The sequence below is a fragment of the Haliotis cracherodii genome, unplaced genomic scaffold (assembly GCF_022045235.1).
Source record: "Haliotis cracherodii isolate W230 unplaced genomic scaffold, xgHalCrac1.p SCAF_23, whole genome shotgun sequence".
Taxonomy (NCBI): Eukaryota; Metazoa; Mollusca; class Gastropoda; order Lepetellida; family Haliotidae; genus Haliotis; species Haliotis cracherodii.
In genome coordinates, this window is record NW_027266279.1 from 10,499,838 (window position 1) to 10,514,813 (window position 14,976).

The following is a 14,976-nucleotide window of genomic DNA, read 5'->3' on the forward strand; positions in this document are numbered from 1 at the left end:
AAAGGTGACGATGCTTGTTGTAAAAGGCGACTGACCGGATCGGGTGGTCAGGCTCGCTGACATGGTTGATGCATGTCATTGATCCCAATTGTGTTGATCGATGCTCATGATATTAATCACTGGATTGTCTGGTCCAGACTCAATTATTTACAGAACGCCGTCATATAGCTGGAATATTGCTGAGTGCGGCGTTAAACAACAAACCAACCAACCAATCTTGCCATAAGTTGTGGAATTGGTAATCAAAGACATGAGCAATGTGATTACAAAATCTGAGGCGGAAGCAGGCAATCTGGGCGCCGGCATGATCGTTGAAATTGCGCAGCGCGACTAATGATTTTGTTCATGCATGTGCGATTCAGCATTCCCAAAAGTATTAAGGTCTGCAAAGTTTCTGTGTTCAGTTTCCTTACCCTTTTAATAATATGTACGTTTAATTACTAATCCTACCACATCAAATGTCAACTGCATTTATGTCAAAAGTCAAGGTCACTTTTCGTCCATTTGAGGTAATTGTCAAACGTAGTTGAATCAATCCTTCTCTTGAACACAGTGCAAAGAATATTAACATTTGGGGATATCCTACATTTGACATTCCACATTCTCATCCACTCACTCCAGATACCATCGTATAATAGGACAGGAGGGGGAAGCGTTTGCTTGTCACGCTGAAGACCCGGGTTCGATTCCCGAGAAGGGTACAATGTGTGAAGCCCATTTCTGGTGTCCCCCGCCGTGATATTGCTGGAATATTGCTAAAGCAGCGTAAAACCGTACTCACTCACTCTCTAGGATCAGCCCAGCTTTGAAAAGGTTTTGGTCAAAATAAGTCAAAGGTCAAGGTCAGCATTCAAGTTTAAGTAAAATGTGATAAGTTTCAGTTTCTTAGTCTTGGTTAGCTCTTATTTTTGTATATATTTTAAAAATCATACCACTAGATATTTTGTTACCATGTCTATCAAAGGTCAAGACGAAACCAACAGAATTGGGTGGTAAGGCTCACTGACCAGTTTGATGCATGTCATTGTATCCTATTTGCATAGATCTATGGCTATGCTCATGATGTCAATCACAGGATTGTCTTGGTCAAGATTTGATTATTTACGAAGTGACACAGCTCAAATATTACTGAGTGTGGCATTAAACAAAAAACATACAGATCACATAGCTAAGACCAGTCGCCAGCACAAAAAGAACTGGATATAGTTTCTTCTGACATTGTGCGGAAAGGTGGATTTTTGTATGAAATGGTTGGCCTGAAATGGTGGTTGGCAATGTTTTGTGCTTGGGAGGTGTCATTTACAATTGTGATTTCATGCTCTACCCAATGGCTGTAATATGATACATACCTTCCTGTTTGTTTAAAGCACATGTGATGATGAGAAAGGAAACATGAACAAAACACTGGGATTAATGTGCTCACGTCATCATTTACATATTAGTGCTGAAATATTGCTGATTTAGCATAAACAATTTTGTACATCACTTGATATCTGGGATGTTGCTTCAGGGGATCAGCTGGTGAACCACATCGCCAACTGCCAGATGCTCACCAACAAGATGGGGTTGCTCAACAGTCTGCAGGAGTATGAGAGGGTTACACTGTCAACCAAGGGGAGACTACCCCGCTTGAAAATGTCTGAGTTTGTGCCAGAGACGTATCGGCTGGATAACCGCGATGACAGAGAGACGTTTCTACAGGTGTATAAAGGTATGGATATTGTCTGAAATTACTGAAAAAAAGATATCATTTAAAAAAACAAAAACTCTTTATTTATGGCTTTTAAAAAAAAATTGGTTTTTAGTTCTTAGATTTTTCCTTTTAATTATAAAAGTGGAAATGAAAACGAAACGTGCAGCAGAGTATAGGATGATGTGAGCGGTGCCTGAGAACCAAGACTATTATTTATTCTAGCCTATGAAAAATATTTTTAACACTAATTTTTGTCTTGTCGAGGTGCAAGTTGACAAATTAGTTGAAATAAGACAACACTGATGAAAGGGAGAATAGTGTTAATTTTTGTCCTTGTCAGGAATATCACATCACAGGAATCTATAGTCAAGTCTGGACAATGCAGTGGCACAGGTCATAAACTAGATCAAGTATAAGCAACCTTGGTCACAGAGTTGTCGGATTAGTGACCGTGTTTTGCTGCTCCTGAGAGGTTCTTGGGCTTTCGTCCTGCCTAACACTAAAACACATTTTGTGTCTCCTTGGGCAGGTGACTGTGTGAAATATGCTTCTGTTCACCAGCAGTGAATGGGTTAATTACTGTTAACCTTCTAGCCCCTCACAAGCAGCTTTGGTTCTATACTCCCCAGGGAGCTGATAATGAAAACTGAGTGCACACTGATTCATTGACCGGGGTAATGAGCTTTTAGCATGCTTCAGGATGTGGATTTGGTGCATTATAAATATGCACATTAGATTATCCACGTTGTACCAACTGGTCAGCCAGATTATACATTAGGCTATAAATAATAACAATCTTGGTTCTCAGGAACCGCCAGCATCATCATAAAGTCTGCCGTACGTTTCATTTTTATTTCCATTTTCGAAAAAAATAAAACAGTTACTTCCCTTTGCATGAGCACGGCTTTACTGCACATGTACTGCACATGTACTGCTAGCATTGCGCATCGCGTGTCATTGTAATGGCGGCAATAGGAGTTTGTATGCTTGTTTTTGAAGGGAGGCCCTTTCCCAGGTTGATGGTACACAACTGTTTATTTGGTTACACACTTGTTTGAACAAGCAAAAAAAAAAAAAACACCGCCCGCCTGCACTATATTTTCAAAAGTCACTGCCTGATAACCAGTTCTTTTGTTTCTTTCAAAAACATGGAGTAATGGACCTACTCTGGCCCAGGATTCCATACAAGTCGTGTTGTGTGAGATGGGAAATATTTTTTTTTATGTATTCCTTTGAATTTAACAGAAATACGTTTGTCATATATACTCTTACATGAACTTACATGAGATGATTCTTTGTAGTTCGAGCTGATCATATAATGGTGTTTCTTCGAAGTAGTGATTCTGGTTTCAAAAAAGGCAAATTCAATTTTTAGAGAATGAGATCTGGATTTCCAAGCCGACAGGGATGAACCAGGGCAAGGGGATATTCCTGCTGCGGACACAGGCAGAGATTGACAAACTTCTGTCTGAGCGAGATGCCAAACAGCAGCAGAGTAAACCTTCACGGCCCCTAATGTCACGGATAGTACAGAGGTGTGTATAGAGGCATCACAGGCTTATATGCCAGTCCACTATATATATCAATATCATCGAATTGTCACAACATTAAAACAATGAATGGTTAATCTTTTGAAACTTGTGAAAAAATTGTGTAGGAAAAAATGTTTTCGGGACTATTGTATATGGGTTATTGGCTGAGGCCTTCTGACAAAACATGCAGCCTTTACCATCAAACAACATTTTCTTTGAAGCTCTTTTTAAAGGGAGAAAATCATGCTGCAAGTGTCTTATACGAATCTGCTGCTGTGAATTACAGTCCTTTGCCTGTATACGACGCCGCGATTCACTGTGCAGAGTTGGGTCCCTTGGGCACGCCAGAAACCTATGATTGTGGGTTCGAATCCCGGTTCGCCACGATTATGTTTTTAGGTTTGTCAGCACCATACCCGTGCTCGTGGGTTTCACCGAAGTGGTAAACGTCTGAGACCTGCATTACTTCAGGCTTTCCTCCCACATTAAACTGACACGCCTTGATATAACTGGAATACTGTTAAAAGCGGCATTAAACCCAACTCACTCACTTACTCTGTATACAATTTTACTACACATATATTACTCATTTCCAATTTTCTTGACCGTTTCACTGAATAATTCTTTCCAGGTACATCCACAATCCCCTGCTCCTGGATGAGCGGAAGTTTGACATCAGGGCCTACATGCTGATTGCCAGCACAGTGCCATACCTGGTTCTGTACCACAAGGGCTACGTGCGACTCTCCTGCCACAAGTACGATGGAGAGGACACCAACCTCACCACACATCTCACTAACCAGGTACTGCAGACATAGCCAGACACCCATCTCACTAACCAGGAACTGCAGACATAGCTAGACACCCATCTCATCACACACATCTTACTAATCAGGTACTGTAGACAGCCAGACACACATCTCACCACACATCTCACCAACCAGCTACTGTCAACAGCCAGACACACCTCACCACACATCTCACTAACCAGGTACTGCAGACATAGCCAGACACACATCTCACTAACCAGGTACTGCAGACATAACCAGACACCCATCTCATCACACACATCTTACTAATCAGGTACTGTAGACAGCCAGACACACATCTCACCACACATCTCACCAACCAGCTACTGTCAACAGCCAGACACACCTCACCACACATCTCACCAACCAGGTAAGGTAGACAGCAGGCACCCATCTCACTAACCAGGTACTGCAGACATAGCCAGACACACCTCACCACACATATCACCAACCAGGAACTGTAGACATAGCCAGACACCCATCTCGCTAACCAAGAACTGCAGACATAGCCAGACACCCATCTCATCACACACATCTTACTAACCAGGTGCTGTTGACAGCCAGACACACATCTCACTAACCAGGTACTGCAGACATAGCCAGACACCCATCTCGCTAACCAGGAACTGCAGACATAGCTAGACACCCATCTCATCACACACATCTTACTAATCAGGTACTGTTGACAGCCAGACACACATCTCACCACACATCTCACCAACCAGGAACTGTAGACAGCAGACACCAATCTCACCACACATCTCACCAAGCAGGTGCTGTAGACAGCAGACACCAATCTTACCACAAATCTCACGAACCAGTGCTGTTAACATAACTAGACACACATTTCACCAACCAGGTACTGTCAACAGCCAGACACACATCTCACCACACATCTCACCAACCAGGTACTGTCAACAGCCAGACACACATCTCACCAACCAGGTACTGACAACAGCCAGACACACATCTCACCACACATCTCACCAACCATACATCTCACAAACCAGGTACTGTCAACAGCCAGACACCCATGTCACCACACATCTAACGAAACAGGTACTGTTAACATAACAAGACACACGTCTCACCAGCCATCTAACCAATGAAAGTAGTTAATGAAGATGTGTGTGTCCTGTTGGGATGCTGCTCACCTACCAGGTTATGGTATAGGGGAGATAACTCCTTCAGACCAAGGCAAATTTAAGCAGATGTTTTTGTTGTAACCATTTTTCACTCAACCAATTGAAATACACATGGGGCTTCTATTTCTCAGTACACAAGGGTCACTTTGATTGCTGAAGTAAAGTATCTTCTCTACTGGGGTAGGGTGGGGTGGATTCTTCTGAAATGTTATTTAGGGTCACAAGACCAAGGCCCACTTGCACAAAATGATCTTAGCGCTAAGACTACTGTAACCCATGCTGTTAAAGTATGGGAATTAAGATCAGCTAAGCGCTAAGATTGCTTTGTGCAAGTGGGCCCTGGAAAGTAAAACAGAGGCCCTGCTAAGTTTAATGTTTCATAGGATTTTTATTGTGACTTTCCAGGAAACAGTTTTGTAGAAGATCTGGTTTGTGTTCGATGTGGAATTACTAAACTTATTAGTCTATCATAAGGCATATCACACTCTACAGCTGTAATAAAAATGCAACATACTGGGGACAAGTAAATAATTTCATTAAGGACAGATCATTCATAGTTTTATCCTGTGATGAGAATCATAATATTGATATTATTTTGTTCCCACTGTCGTGATGACAACCATTGCTATGACAACCACCTTCCATCTCCAGTTCATCCAGAAGAAGGTGCCCAACTATGGCGACGTGAAGGAGGACACAGCGTGGAGCATGGACAAGTTTAACGACTACATCAACGAGAATGTTGCCCCGGAGAAAGGAGTGGAACAAGACTGGGTGTATAACACACTAACAGTAAGTGATGCTGAGCCTGGTATATTAGTGACTCCAGCCACTTGTCTTGGATATATGTCTGAATTATTATCGTCATGTTAGATTAGTTCACTCACCGTGTGGACCCATGAAGATCGGGGGTAGAACAGGTCTTCAGCAACCTATGCTTGTCGTAAAAGGCGACTACGCTTGTCGTAAGAGGCGACTCATGTGATCGGTTCGGACTTGGTTTATGCATGTCATCGTATCCCAATTGCATGGATCGATGCTCATGATGTCAGTCACTGGATTGTCTGGTCCAGACTGGATTATTTACAGACCGCTTTCATATAGATGGAATATTGCTGACTGCGGTGTAAAACAACAAACAAAACAAACAAACAAACACAAATTAACCTGTAAATTTTGCACCCTGTCAAAACTGCAGTTCATACATTTCATCGATTGTTTTTGCGAGCAAATGCGAGCTGGACATCATATTGTTGTTGTGTTGTTTTCATGTTGTTGTCGGGTTGTTACAGAAACAGATGCAGAGGATAATACTCCACTGTTTCAACTCGGTTAAACACAAGCTGCAGTGTAAGGTCGGCTACTTTGACCTGTATGGCCTGGACTTCATGGTGGACCAGGAGATGAAGGTAGGCTGTGAGGGGTGGAGATATTGGGATGGGAGATAGGGCTGGAGATATAGGGGGGGAGATATTGGGATGGGAGATAGGGGTGGAGATATTGGGGTGGGAAATAGGGGTGGGAGATATTGGGATGGGAAATAGGGGTGGAGATATTGGGATGGGAGATAGGGGTGGGAGATAGGGGTGGAGATATTGGGGTGGGAGATATTGGGGTGGGAGATAGGGGGGGAGATAGGGATGGAGATATTGGGATGGGAGATAGGGGTGGAGATATTGGGATGGGAGATAGGGGTGGAGATATTGGGGTAGTGAGATAGGGGTGGAGATATTGGGGTAGTGAGATAGGGGTGGAGATATTGGGATGGGAGATAGGGGTGGAGATATTGGGGTAGTGAGATAGGGGTGGAGATATTGGGGTAGTGAGATAGGGGTGGAGATATAGGGATGGGAGATAGGGGTGGAGATATTGGGGTAGTGAGATAGGGGTGGAGATATTTGGATGGGAGATAGGGGTGGAGATATTGGGATGGGAGATAGGGGTGGAGATATTGGGGTAGTGAGATAGGGGTGGAGATATAGGGATGGGAGATAGGGGTGGAGATATTGGGGTGGGAGATATTAGGGTAGTGAGATAGGGGTGGAGATATTGGGATGGGAGATAGGGGTGGAGATATTGGGATGGGAGATATTGGAATGGGAGATAGGGGTGGAGATATTTAGGTGGGAGATAGGGGTGGAGATATTGGGGTAGTGAGATAGGGGTGGAGATAATGGGATGGGAGATAGGGGTGGAGATATTGGGATGGGAGATAGGGGTGGAGATATTGGGGTGGGAGATATTGGGGTAGTGAGATAGGGGTGGAGATATTGGGATGGGAGATAGGGGTGGAGATATTGGGGTGGGAGATAGAGGTGCTGTCAGACATGGGTGTGTGCTGTCAGACATGGGGTGTGCTGTCAAACATGGGTGTGTACTGTCAGACATGGGTGTGTGCTGTCAGACATGGTGGTGTGCTGTCAGACATGGGGGTGTGCTGTCAGACATGGGTGTGTGCTGTCAGACATGGGTGCATGCTGTCAGACATGGGGTCATGCTGACAGACATGAGGTTTTGCTGACATACATGGGGGTGTGCTGTCAGCCATGGAGGTGTGCTGTCAGACATGGGGGTGTGCTGTCAGACATGGTTGTGTGCTGTCAGACATGGGTGCATGCTGTCAGACATGGGGTCATGCTGACAGACATGAGGTTTTGCTGTCAGACATGGGTGTGTACTGTCAGACATGGGTGTGTGCTGTCAGACATGGGTGTGTGCTGTCAGACATGGGTGTGTGCTGTCAGACATGGGGTCATGCTGACAGACATGGGGGTGTGCTGTCAGACATGGAGGTGTGCTGTCAGACATGGGGGTGTGCTGTTAGACATGGGTGCATGCTGTCAGACATGGGGTCATGCTGACAGACATGGGGGTGTGCTGTCAGACATGGGTGTGTGCTGTCAGACATGGGGTTTTGCTGACAGACATGGGGGTGTGCTGTCAGACATGGAGGTGTGCTGTCAGACATGGGTGTGTGCTGTTAGACATGGGGGTGTGCTGTCAGACATGGGTGTGTGCTGTTAGACAATGGGTGGGATGACTATAGACAAGATTGTATTATATTATTTTGGAATCAGTATCCCAACATTGAGTTTTCTTTTCCAACAACTAAGTGAGTGTATTTCATGTAGATCTGGCTGATCGAGATCAACATCAACCCATGCCTGGCCATTAACTGTGCAGCTCTCAAGGAGGTGATCCCGGGCATGGTGGAGGAGACTCTCCGTGAGTACAGGCACACATGTTTATTTGTTGTTAACACTGCACATCTCACACAACAGTGGCATACGACAGGCATTGACTTTGTTATTTCGAGTTTATTGATTGATTGGACCAGGGCCATCAGTTTCATCCAACCATACACACCGTGATATAATCGGAATACTGTTGTTAAACAAACTTAGTCACTCGCTACATTTTTTATGTTGGCAATGGCAGCTTTCTACATCTCTGGCTACAGAATTACCTTCAGAATCAAACTTTTAGATTGTTATATGATTTGATAAATTGTAATGAAATAAAATGCAATATATTATGAGAATCATTTGACTTCTGTTTCCCAGATTTATGCCTGGAGAGCTTTGAGAAGAGTCGCAGGAACCAGCCGTTGACGCCACTCAGTTCCCTTAAGGAATTCACAGTGTTGCATTGTGGCTCCAACCCCTACGCTGTTGCTCATCGGCAGACAAGAAGTGTCTCCCCCGCCAAGGAAAACAGCCAGGATAAATCAAAGTCTACGCAGTCATACAACAATCCCCGGCAGAGTCGATCACCAAGTCGATCAGTTCCTCGTGTCGCCATTACACAAACTCCTGTCGTCACCCAGTCTCAGTACCAGATACGGAAGACTGAATTCTCCTCTATTTTGAATCCACAAGCTGCAGGTGGAGGGAGTAAAACTACCACCAGTGCTAAAGTGAGTACTGCTAGTGGAAAATCTGGCAGCTCAAATTCTACAACGACTTTGCCAAAGTCTGCAAATGGTGCAGGAAATACCAACTCAGGGAATTCTGGAACAGTCAAAACGACAAAGCCAGCTAGCAACACCATAACAACAACCAGTTCTTCGACAGATAAAACAACAAAAACAGCAAACAACACAACAGCAAGCAATGGGGTGAAAGGGAATACTGGGATAGATAAATCAAACAATACACCAGCATCGACCAAGTCCGCAACCGCCGGCAACGGTAATGGGGGTTCAGGGAATTCTGGAACGGCAAACAGCACCAGTGTAAAATCTCCCAGGACTATTAAAAGCGCAGATGTTAAGACTAGTTCCAAGTCTGAGGTTGCTGTAAATAGGAACAGCAACAGCAGCAGCAGCACAGCCTCATCATCAACCAAGGCTGGCATCCCCAATGGAGGAAGTACTTCCGGGACAGACAAGACGGTAAAGACTAACAACAGTGCTCGGACTACTGATGTAAAAACAAGCCCCAAATCAGATAGTACTGCAGCCAAGCCTCGGCAAGGCAGTAGTGAGAAGCAAGCCAATAAAAACAGCAACACAAGTTCTCAGAAACCTAAAGCCAGTTCTCCAAGCAAGACAGAAGCTGACAAAGGCTGTAAGGCCGACAAATCTTCTAAAACTACCGTTACAGCTTCTTCGCCCAAATCGGATTCTTCGGGGAAAGATGTAAAGACTGTGACGAAGACCACGAAGACTGAATCAAAAAAGGACAGTAAAGTTTCTGAAGGACTTTCAGTGAAACAAACGGTTCCATCTAGTCAGACTCCGACTTTGAAAGGGTCAGGAGATGAAGATGTGAAACTGAAGATGACACATGCCAAAGCCTCTGCGAATCGGAAGAACAGACCTCGAGCTGACACTGGAAATTGATGATGTGTCTGTTTAGTTTCTGTCACATGTTAATTTTCTTGACACTGTGTGTCAGGATAGATGCAGAGCTCCAGATAAGCTGCATATCTGAAATGCAGAAATACGCAGTAAAATAAAATCCAAGTGTATCAAATACGCAACGAACAATACAGATACGCTACAAAAATAAAACTTGTGTGTATCATCAAAATATTATGAAGTAACCCTGCGTATTCAATTAGCAAATCAGCATCTTATTTTGAAATTATAAACGGGCATTCCGTCAACCTTGACAAACTCCACCATGACGGTTACATCATGATCATTTGCCATCACACTTTCTTGTGGAAGTATCGTGGTATTTTTGAGTCCTAATGAAGCTCTCGAATCCACACAACACCAGTTTGCAGGGACTAGATGAACAGTGTTTTTAAATATTTAACTTAAATACCCACATGTGTAAAAACTAGTGGGTAACAGAAATTTGAATACCCAGACAGAATAAAGGATACCCAATTTCAAAATGCATGGGTAAAATACCCACAACACCAAAAGCTTATCTGGAGCTCTGTAGATGGGTCTAAGTGTATGTAATATCTCATTTCAGAGCAGCTTGGGCGAAATATTGTTTTGACACAGAATGATTCTGAAATTTTCAAAATCAGTCTGTTTAATTTCAATACAAGTCAACTTCTGTAGTTTTACATATTTCTGGAATCAGCATGAGATAAGGAATAATGTATAATCTCATGTCCATGGATCATTGTTACATTATGCAGATAGGGTTGCGACGGGTACTCGAGTACCCAATAACGGGTCGGGTAGCCTAGGACTCGAGTCCAATTTTCAGGACTCGAGTACCCGTTCAGGGGAGATAACTCCTAAGTCACTTCAAAATGGACGACAAAGCGGACAAACGTTCAAATGTTTGGGCGTATTCTGACCTTGATGACACAAAGTAAAAGACCAAATGCTGTCTCTGTGGCATATGTATCAGCTACGCAGGTAGTTCGACGAGTTCCATGAAAAAGCATCTAAGTTTTAAACACAAGAGCATTTACTTTGATATTCTGCGTCACTTGTGGTTTTAGGTAAGCCATGCAGGCATTTAATAAAAAACATAATACCTTAGAATAGATCAATAGATGTTTGATGATCTTTTTTACATAAAAGCATTACAAACAAGTGGCTCATTATTGAACTACAGGTACTCGAGTTCAGTTTTTGTACCCGGTCGCAACCCTATATGCAGATGCACTAGGAATTAAAACCTCATGTTTTCTAGGGTTGAAGAAACAGTATTAACCTCAGTTTGATCCAGAAATATCACCTTTGTCGCGATTGTGTTACCCCGTATTCTTGATTTCATCAAAGCTCTGTGATTAGTTCGAAGATTTACTCACTCACATGAGAGTATGTACAGCATATTGCAACCAATCACCAACCGGCTGCAGATGACATACCCGGTAAGGATTATCCAATAAAAGCAAACCTTGTATGGTTGCTGTTGAAATCATCGTATAAGACCTCAAAGTGCTTTTGTATCACTTGATCATCAGCTAAATTTTAATCATGATTGCTTATCAGTGAAGGAAATTACCTTTGTTGATGTTATTCCTTCTAAAATGTCCCAGGATTTTTATCCATATTGATTTCAAGGAATTTGGAAAGAAAATTATTTGAAGTCCATGTAAAATAATACATGTGCATATACTCGTTAATGATACTCCTTCTGTCAATGAATATTAAAATCAGAACTCTTTCACTCTTTGACTGATTCAGATATATATCACCAAAAATGACTACAAGACCTAGCATCTGTGATAAGTATCTGGTGACATATTTTCTTGTCATGAAGTGGACATAGCAATACTGTACTTCTGTGCTATATAACTGCTGATTCTACAAGAATGTAACTGTATTTGCTGCAGTCATTTTGTCTATCCCAAGTTGTCCAAATTTTCAAACTTATCCTCTCTCACACTTTGCATTTTTTCCTTCTTCTTTTGATCCAAACAAGCTCTAGATTGTCTAGGTTCAGATCTAGGTACCCAGGGATTATACTCTGATTTTCCTGGTCCCGAAGAAAAACAGCATGAAGGTCAGGATGATCTTCAACATGAAGACGTTCTACACATTGCATCTTGAAAATCCGCCCTTTTTGCATGATGTCCTACCTTACTAAAGCCCTACCTCCAGGGTGACAATTGCCAGGTCCAGATCTCCCTGCTGATCTCACTATGTCCACATCTTCAGTGGTGGTTGGTGATGTTGAATGTTTGCGCCGGAGTCTCTTTGTGGCCAATCGCCCCAACCCAACACCTCTTCGTCGATGCATTGATCATAGACTGGACAGAGGACTTCCGCGATCTACAGTTGGCGGGGCCCTGGTCCATTGAATAGAAGCAGCTCCATATCAAAAACCTCGAATTCAAGGTGGTCATTCTGGCGGTGTCCCACTGGGCAGATCTCTTTCATGTGTCACATCTCATGATCCACTTGAACAATATATATAAACAAGATGGGTTCCACCAAGTCCACGTCACTCCTGTCACTGCCAATCGAATTCTTCTGGTTGATTAACTCCCTAACTATTCAGGTCCGAATAATGTCACAGCAGACTCCCTATTCCGACCTAGCCAACCGTCACTGACAGAATGGCGTCGCCACCTGATGATTTTCTGGTGGATCTGCCAATTTTACCCAAGCCGAGATGTCGACCTCTTTGCAACATTTAGCTGCCATGGTTCGTCTCTTCCATCCAAGATCCTCAAGCAGGGGACCACGATGCTCTGGTCATCTTGTGGGAGTCATTCAGAAGGCATGTCCACCAACCAACTCTGACTGGTTTTGGTCACGCCCATATTGGCCAACTTGAAGTTGGTTCACAACACTGATACAGATCACAGGAAGTTGCACCATCATCTGCTCCAGCCTCACTCCCACCTGCTGCACCCGTCACCTGACACCGTCCGTCTTTGCGTCTGGCTCATCTCCAGAATTCGCTTGTCACCAAAGTGTAATCGATGAGAGTAGCCAAGACCATCACTGAGGCTCACTGTTCCTCTAGTAAGGCCTTATTCAACCATACATGGAAAGCGTTCGAAGCCTGTGGTCAAGGTCATGACATCACCAAGCTGACCACTGCTTCTCCTCCTTCGAGATTACAGTGCGTGACCCATTTGCTTGGGTGGTAACTAGGTGATGCTGGAATGTGTTCGAGTGAGTTTTTTTTAGAGCTGGAAACTTTGTTTAAACATGTTTTTGCATCAGGATCAAAAGAAGGAAGAAATGCAGAAGTATGTAGTATATTTTATAAATATGTGTGAATAGATGTCACTACATGTGAATAGATGTCATTATTTGTAATTATTTTGACGTTTTATTTGAATAGATAGAATTGCCTTAAATAGCTGTCAAAATACAATTTAAAATACAAAAAATGGCTGTTATTACAACAGAAAGGATCAAACATTTCCACATTTTGGTAATAATACATGTATGCAATGTAATGATAAGCCTCATAGTTAATATTCAATATTTTTAGTTACAGTCCACTCCTTACAGTATGTTTTAGAAACATGGCAACATGTTTGGGTAATGTTTTGAAGAACAAATCTGTAATACAAAAATTCTGGATGAGATGAACATCAACCTGCTCTTCCACATACTAGGAAGCAGAGTTGGATGAATGAGGTACTGCGTGGCTCCATCACAGTACGACAGACAACAGGGAGTGCATCCATGTTTTCTTGTACAGGCTGATGAAGCTGGGTGGATTGTATGTACCGCTAGATGTATATACTCGCTCAATTAGTCCTACCTCACAGTTAGCACTAAAGGAAGCAGGAAATTGAAGTAGTACCATCTTTCTATTAGAAGTCAGAATGTTTGAGTGGAATAACCATGGGAGTTCTAGGTTTTGCAAAGCTTTTAATGAAGAGATAGCTTTAATAGTGAGATTCTGACAATCCCGAAAGGTGAAAAAATCCAAGTTTAAAAGCGCTTTTTTTGTTACTCTGCTGAATGCAAACTTGAGTCCACCATATACAATAAGATGACCTGACATCGCAACATATTGACATAACGTCTTAGAGAACAACAAAAATGATCTTCTATGGTATTTTATATTTATATTTTCCTACTACAGACATGGCTTTGCTCCTTGGTGTTCTAAGCACGACAGCCTCCAGAAGTCAATGTTAAGGAATGGAGTTATGATCATCTCATCGCTGAGTTCGCTTTGTAGGACATGACGCAGGAATTTGGAGCATTAAAAAAATCTTCCAAACCAAGAAATACAAGAAGTCTAGCTGGCCTAAGAGACATTTATATATGTATATATACTACTCAACTTTTGATAAGGATTCTGAGATGCGTCATACTCTGTGTAAATGTCAAGAGTAATGACAATCATGAAATAATAAAATTATCCTGATCAAAAGTATATGTACAAAAACACAAACGAAAAAAGTCAGTCCTTTCATTCGTGGATTGTCTTGTTCAAAAGTTTAAGACAATTTAGTTTAAATACTTTTGTTGGATGTCATTGAAGAATATATAGGTTTACAGAAGCATCAACAACGCTTGTGTGTGACAGTAGCTCATTGTATTATAAGAAGTAAGAAAATACAATTAGATGTGATGATTATTTTATATGTAAACATATATTTTACATGAATATGTATGGCACAATTAAGCCAGACTTTTTAAAAACATGGTTCAGGAATTTGCAAACTCCAAAAAGTTGAAAAAATTGAAATATAGAGAAACGGGTTGTTGTTTATATTACGCAGACCAGAAATGAGTAGAATGTTAAAAAAACCCAACTCATTTAATGTTGCTATCGTTGATTAAGATGCTAATAATTTAAACTTGTTGAAAATTGATCTTAAAAACTTCAAAACACAACAAATTCTTTAAAATATCTCCCCCAAAAATGAAATTAGAATTATTTTTTTCTACCTACCGACCC

The 14,976-nt window shown here is 42.3% G+C and overlaps 1 protein-coding gene across 1 annotated transcript in view; it reads left to right on the forward strand.

Moving 5' to 3' along the window:
- LOC139471814 (uncharacterized) overlaps positions 1 to 10,105 on the forward strand; it is a 125,976-nt gene extending 115,871 nt beyond the window's left edge. Inside the window, exons 8-14 of the mRNA XM_071254311.1 lie at positions 1,511 to 1,711; positions 3,069 to 3,228; positions 3,857 to 4,028; positions 5,831 to 5,971; positions 6,472 to 6,588; positions 8,311 to 8,404; positions 8,743 to 10,105. Coding sequence (XP_071110412.1) covers positions 1,511 to 1,711; positions 3,069 to 3,228; positions 3,857 to 4,028; positions 5,831 to 5,971; positions 6,472 to 6,588; positions 8,311 to 8,404; positions 8,743 to 10,022 — 2,165 coding nt within the window. The 3' untranslated portion in view covers positions 10,023 to 10,105. The remainder of the gene's footprint in view (positions 1 to 1,510; positions 1,712 to 3,068; positions 3,229 to 3,856; positions 4,029 to 5,830; positions 5,972 to 6,471; positions 6,589 to 8,310; positions 8,405 to 8,742) is intronic.
- The last annotated feature ends 4,871 nt before the right edge of the window (positions 10,106 to 14,976 follow it).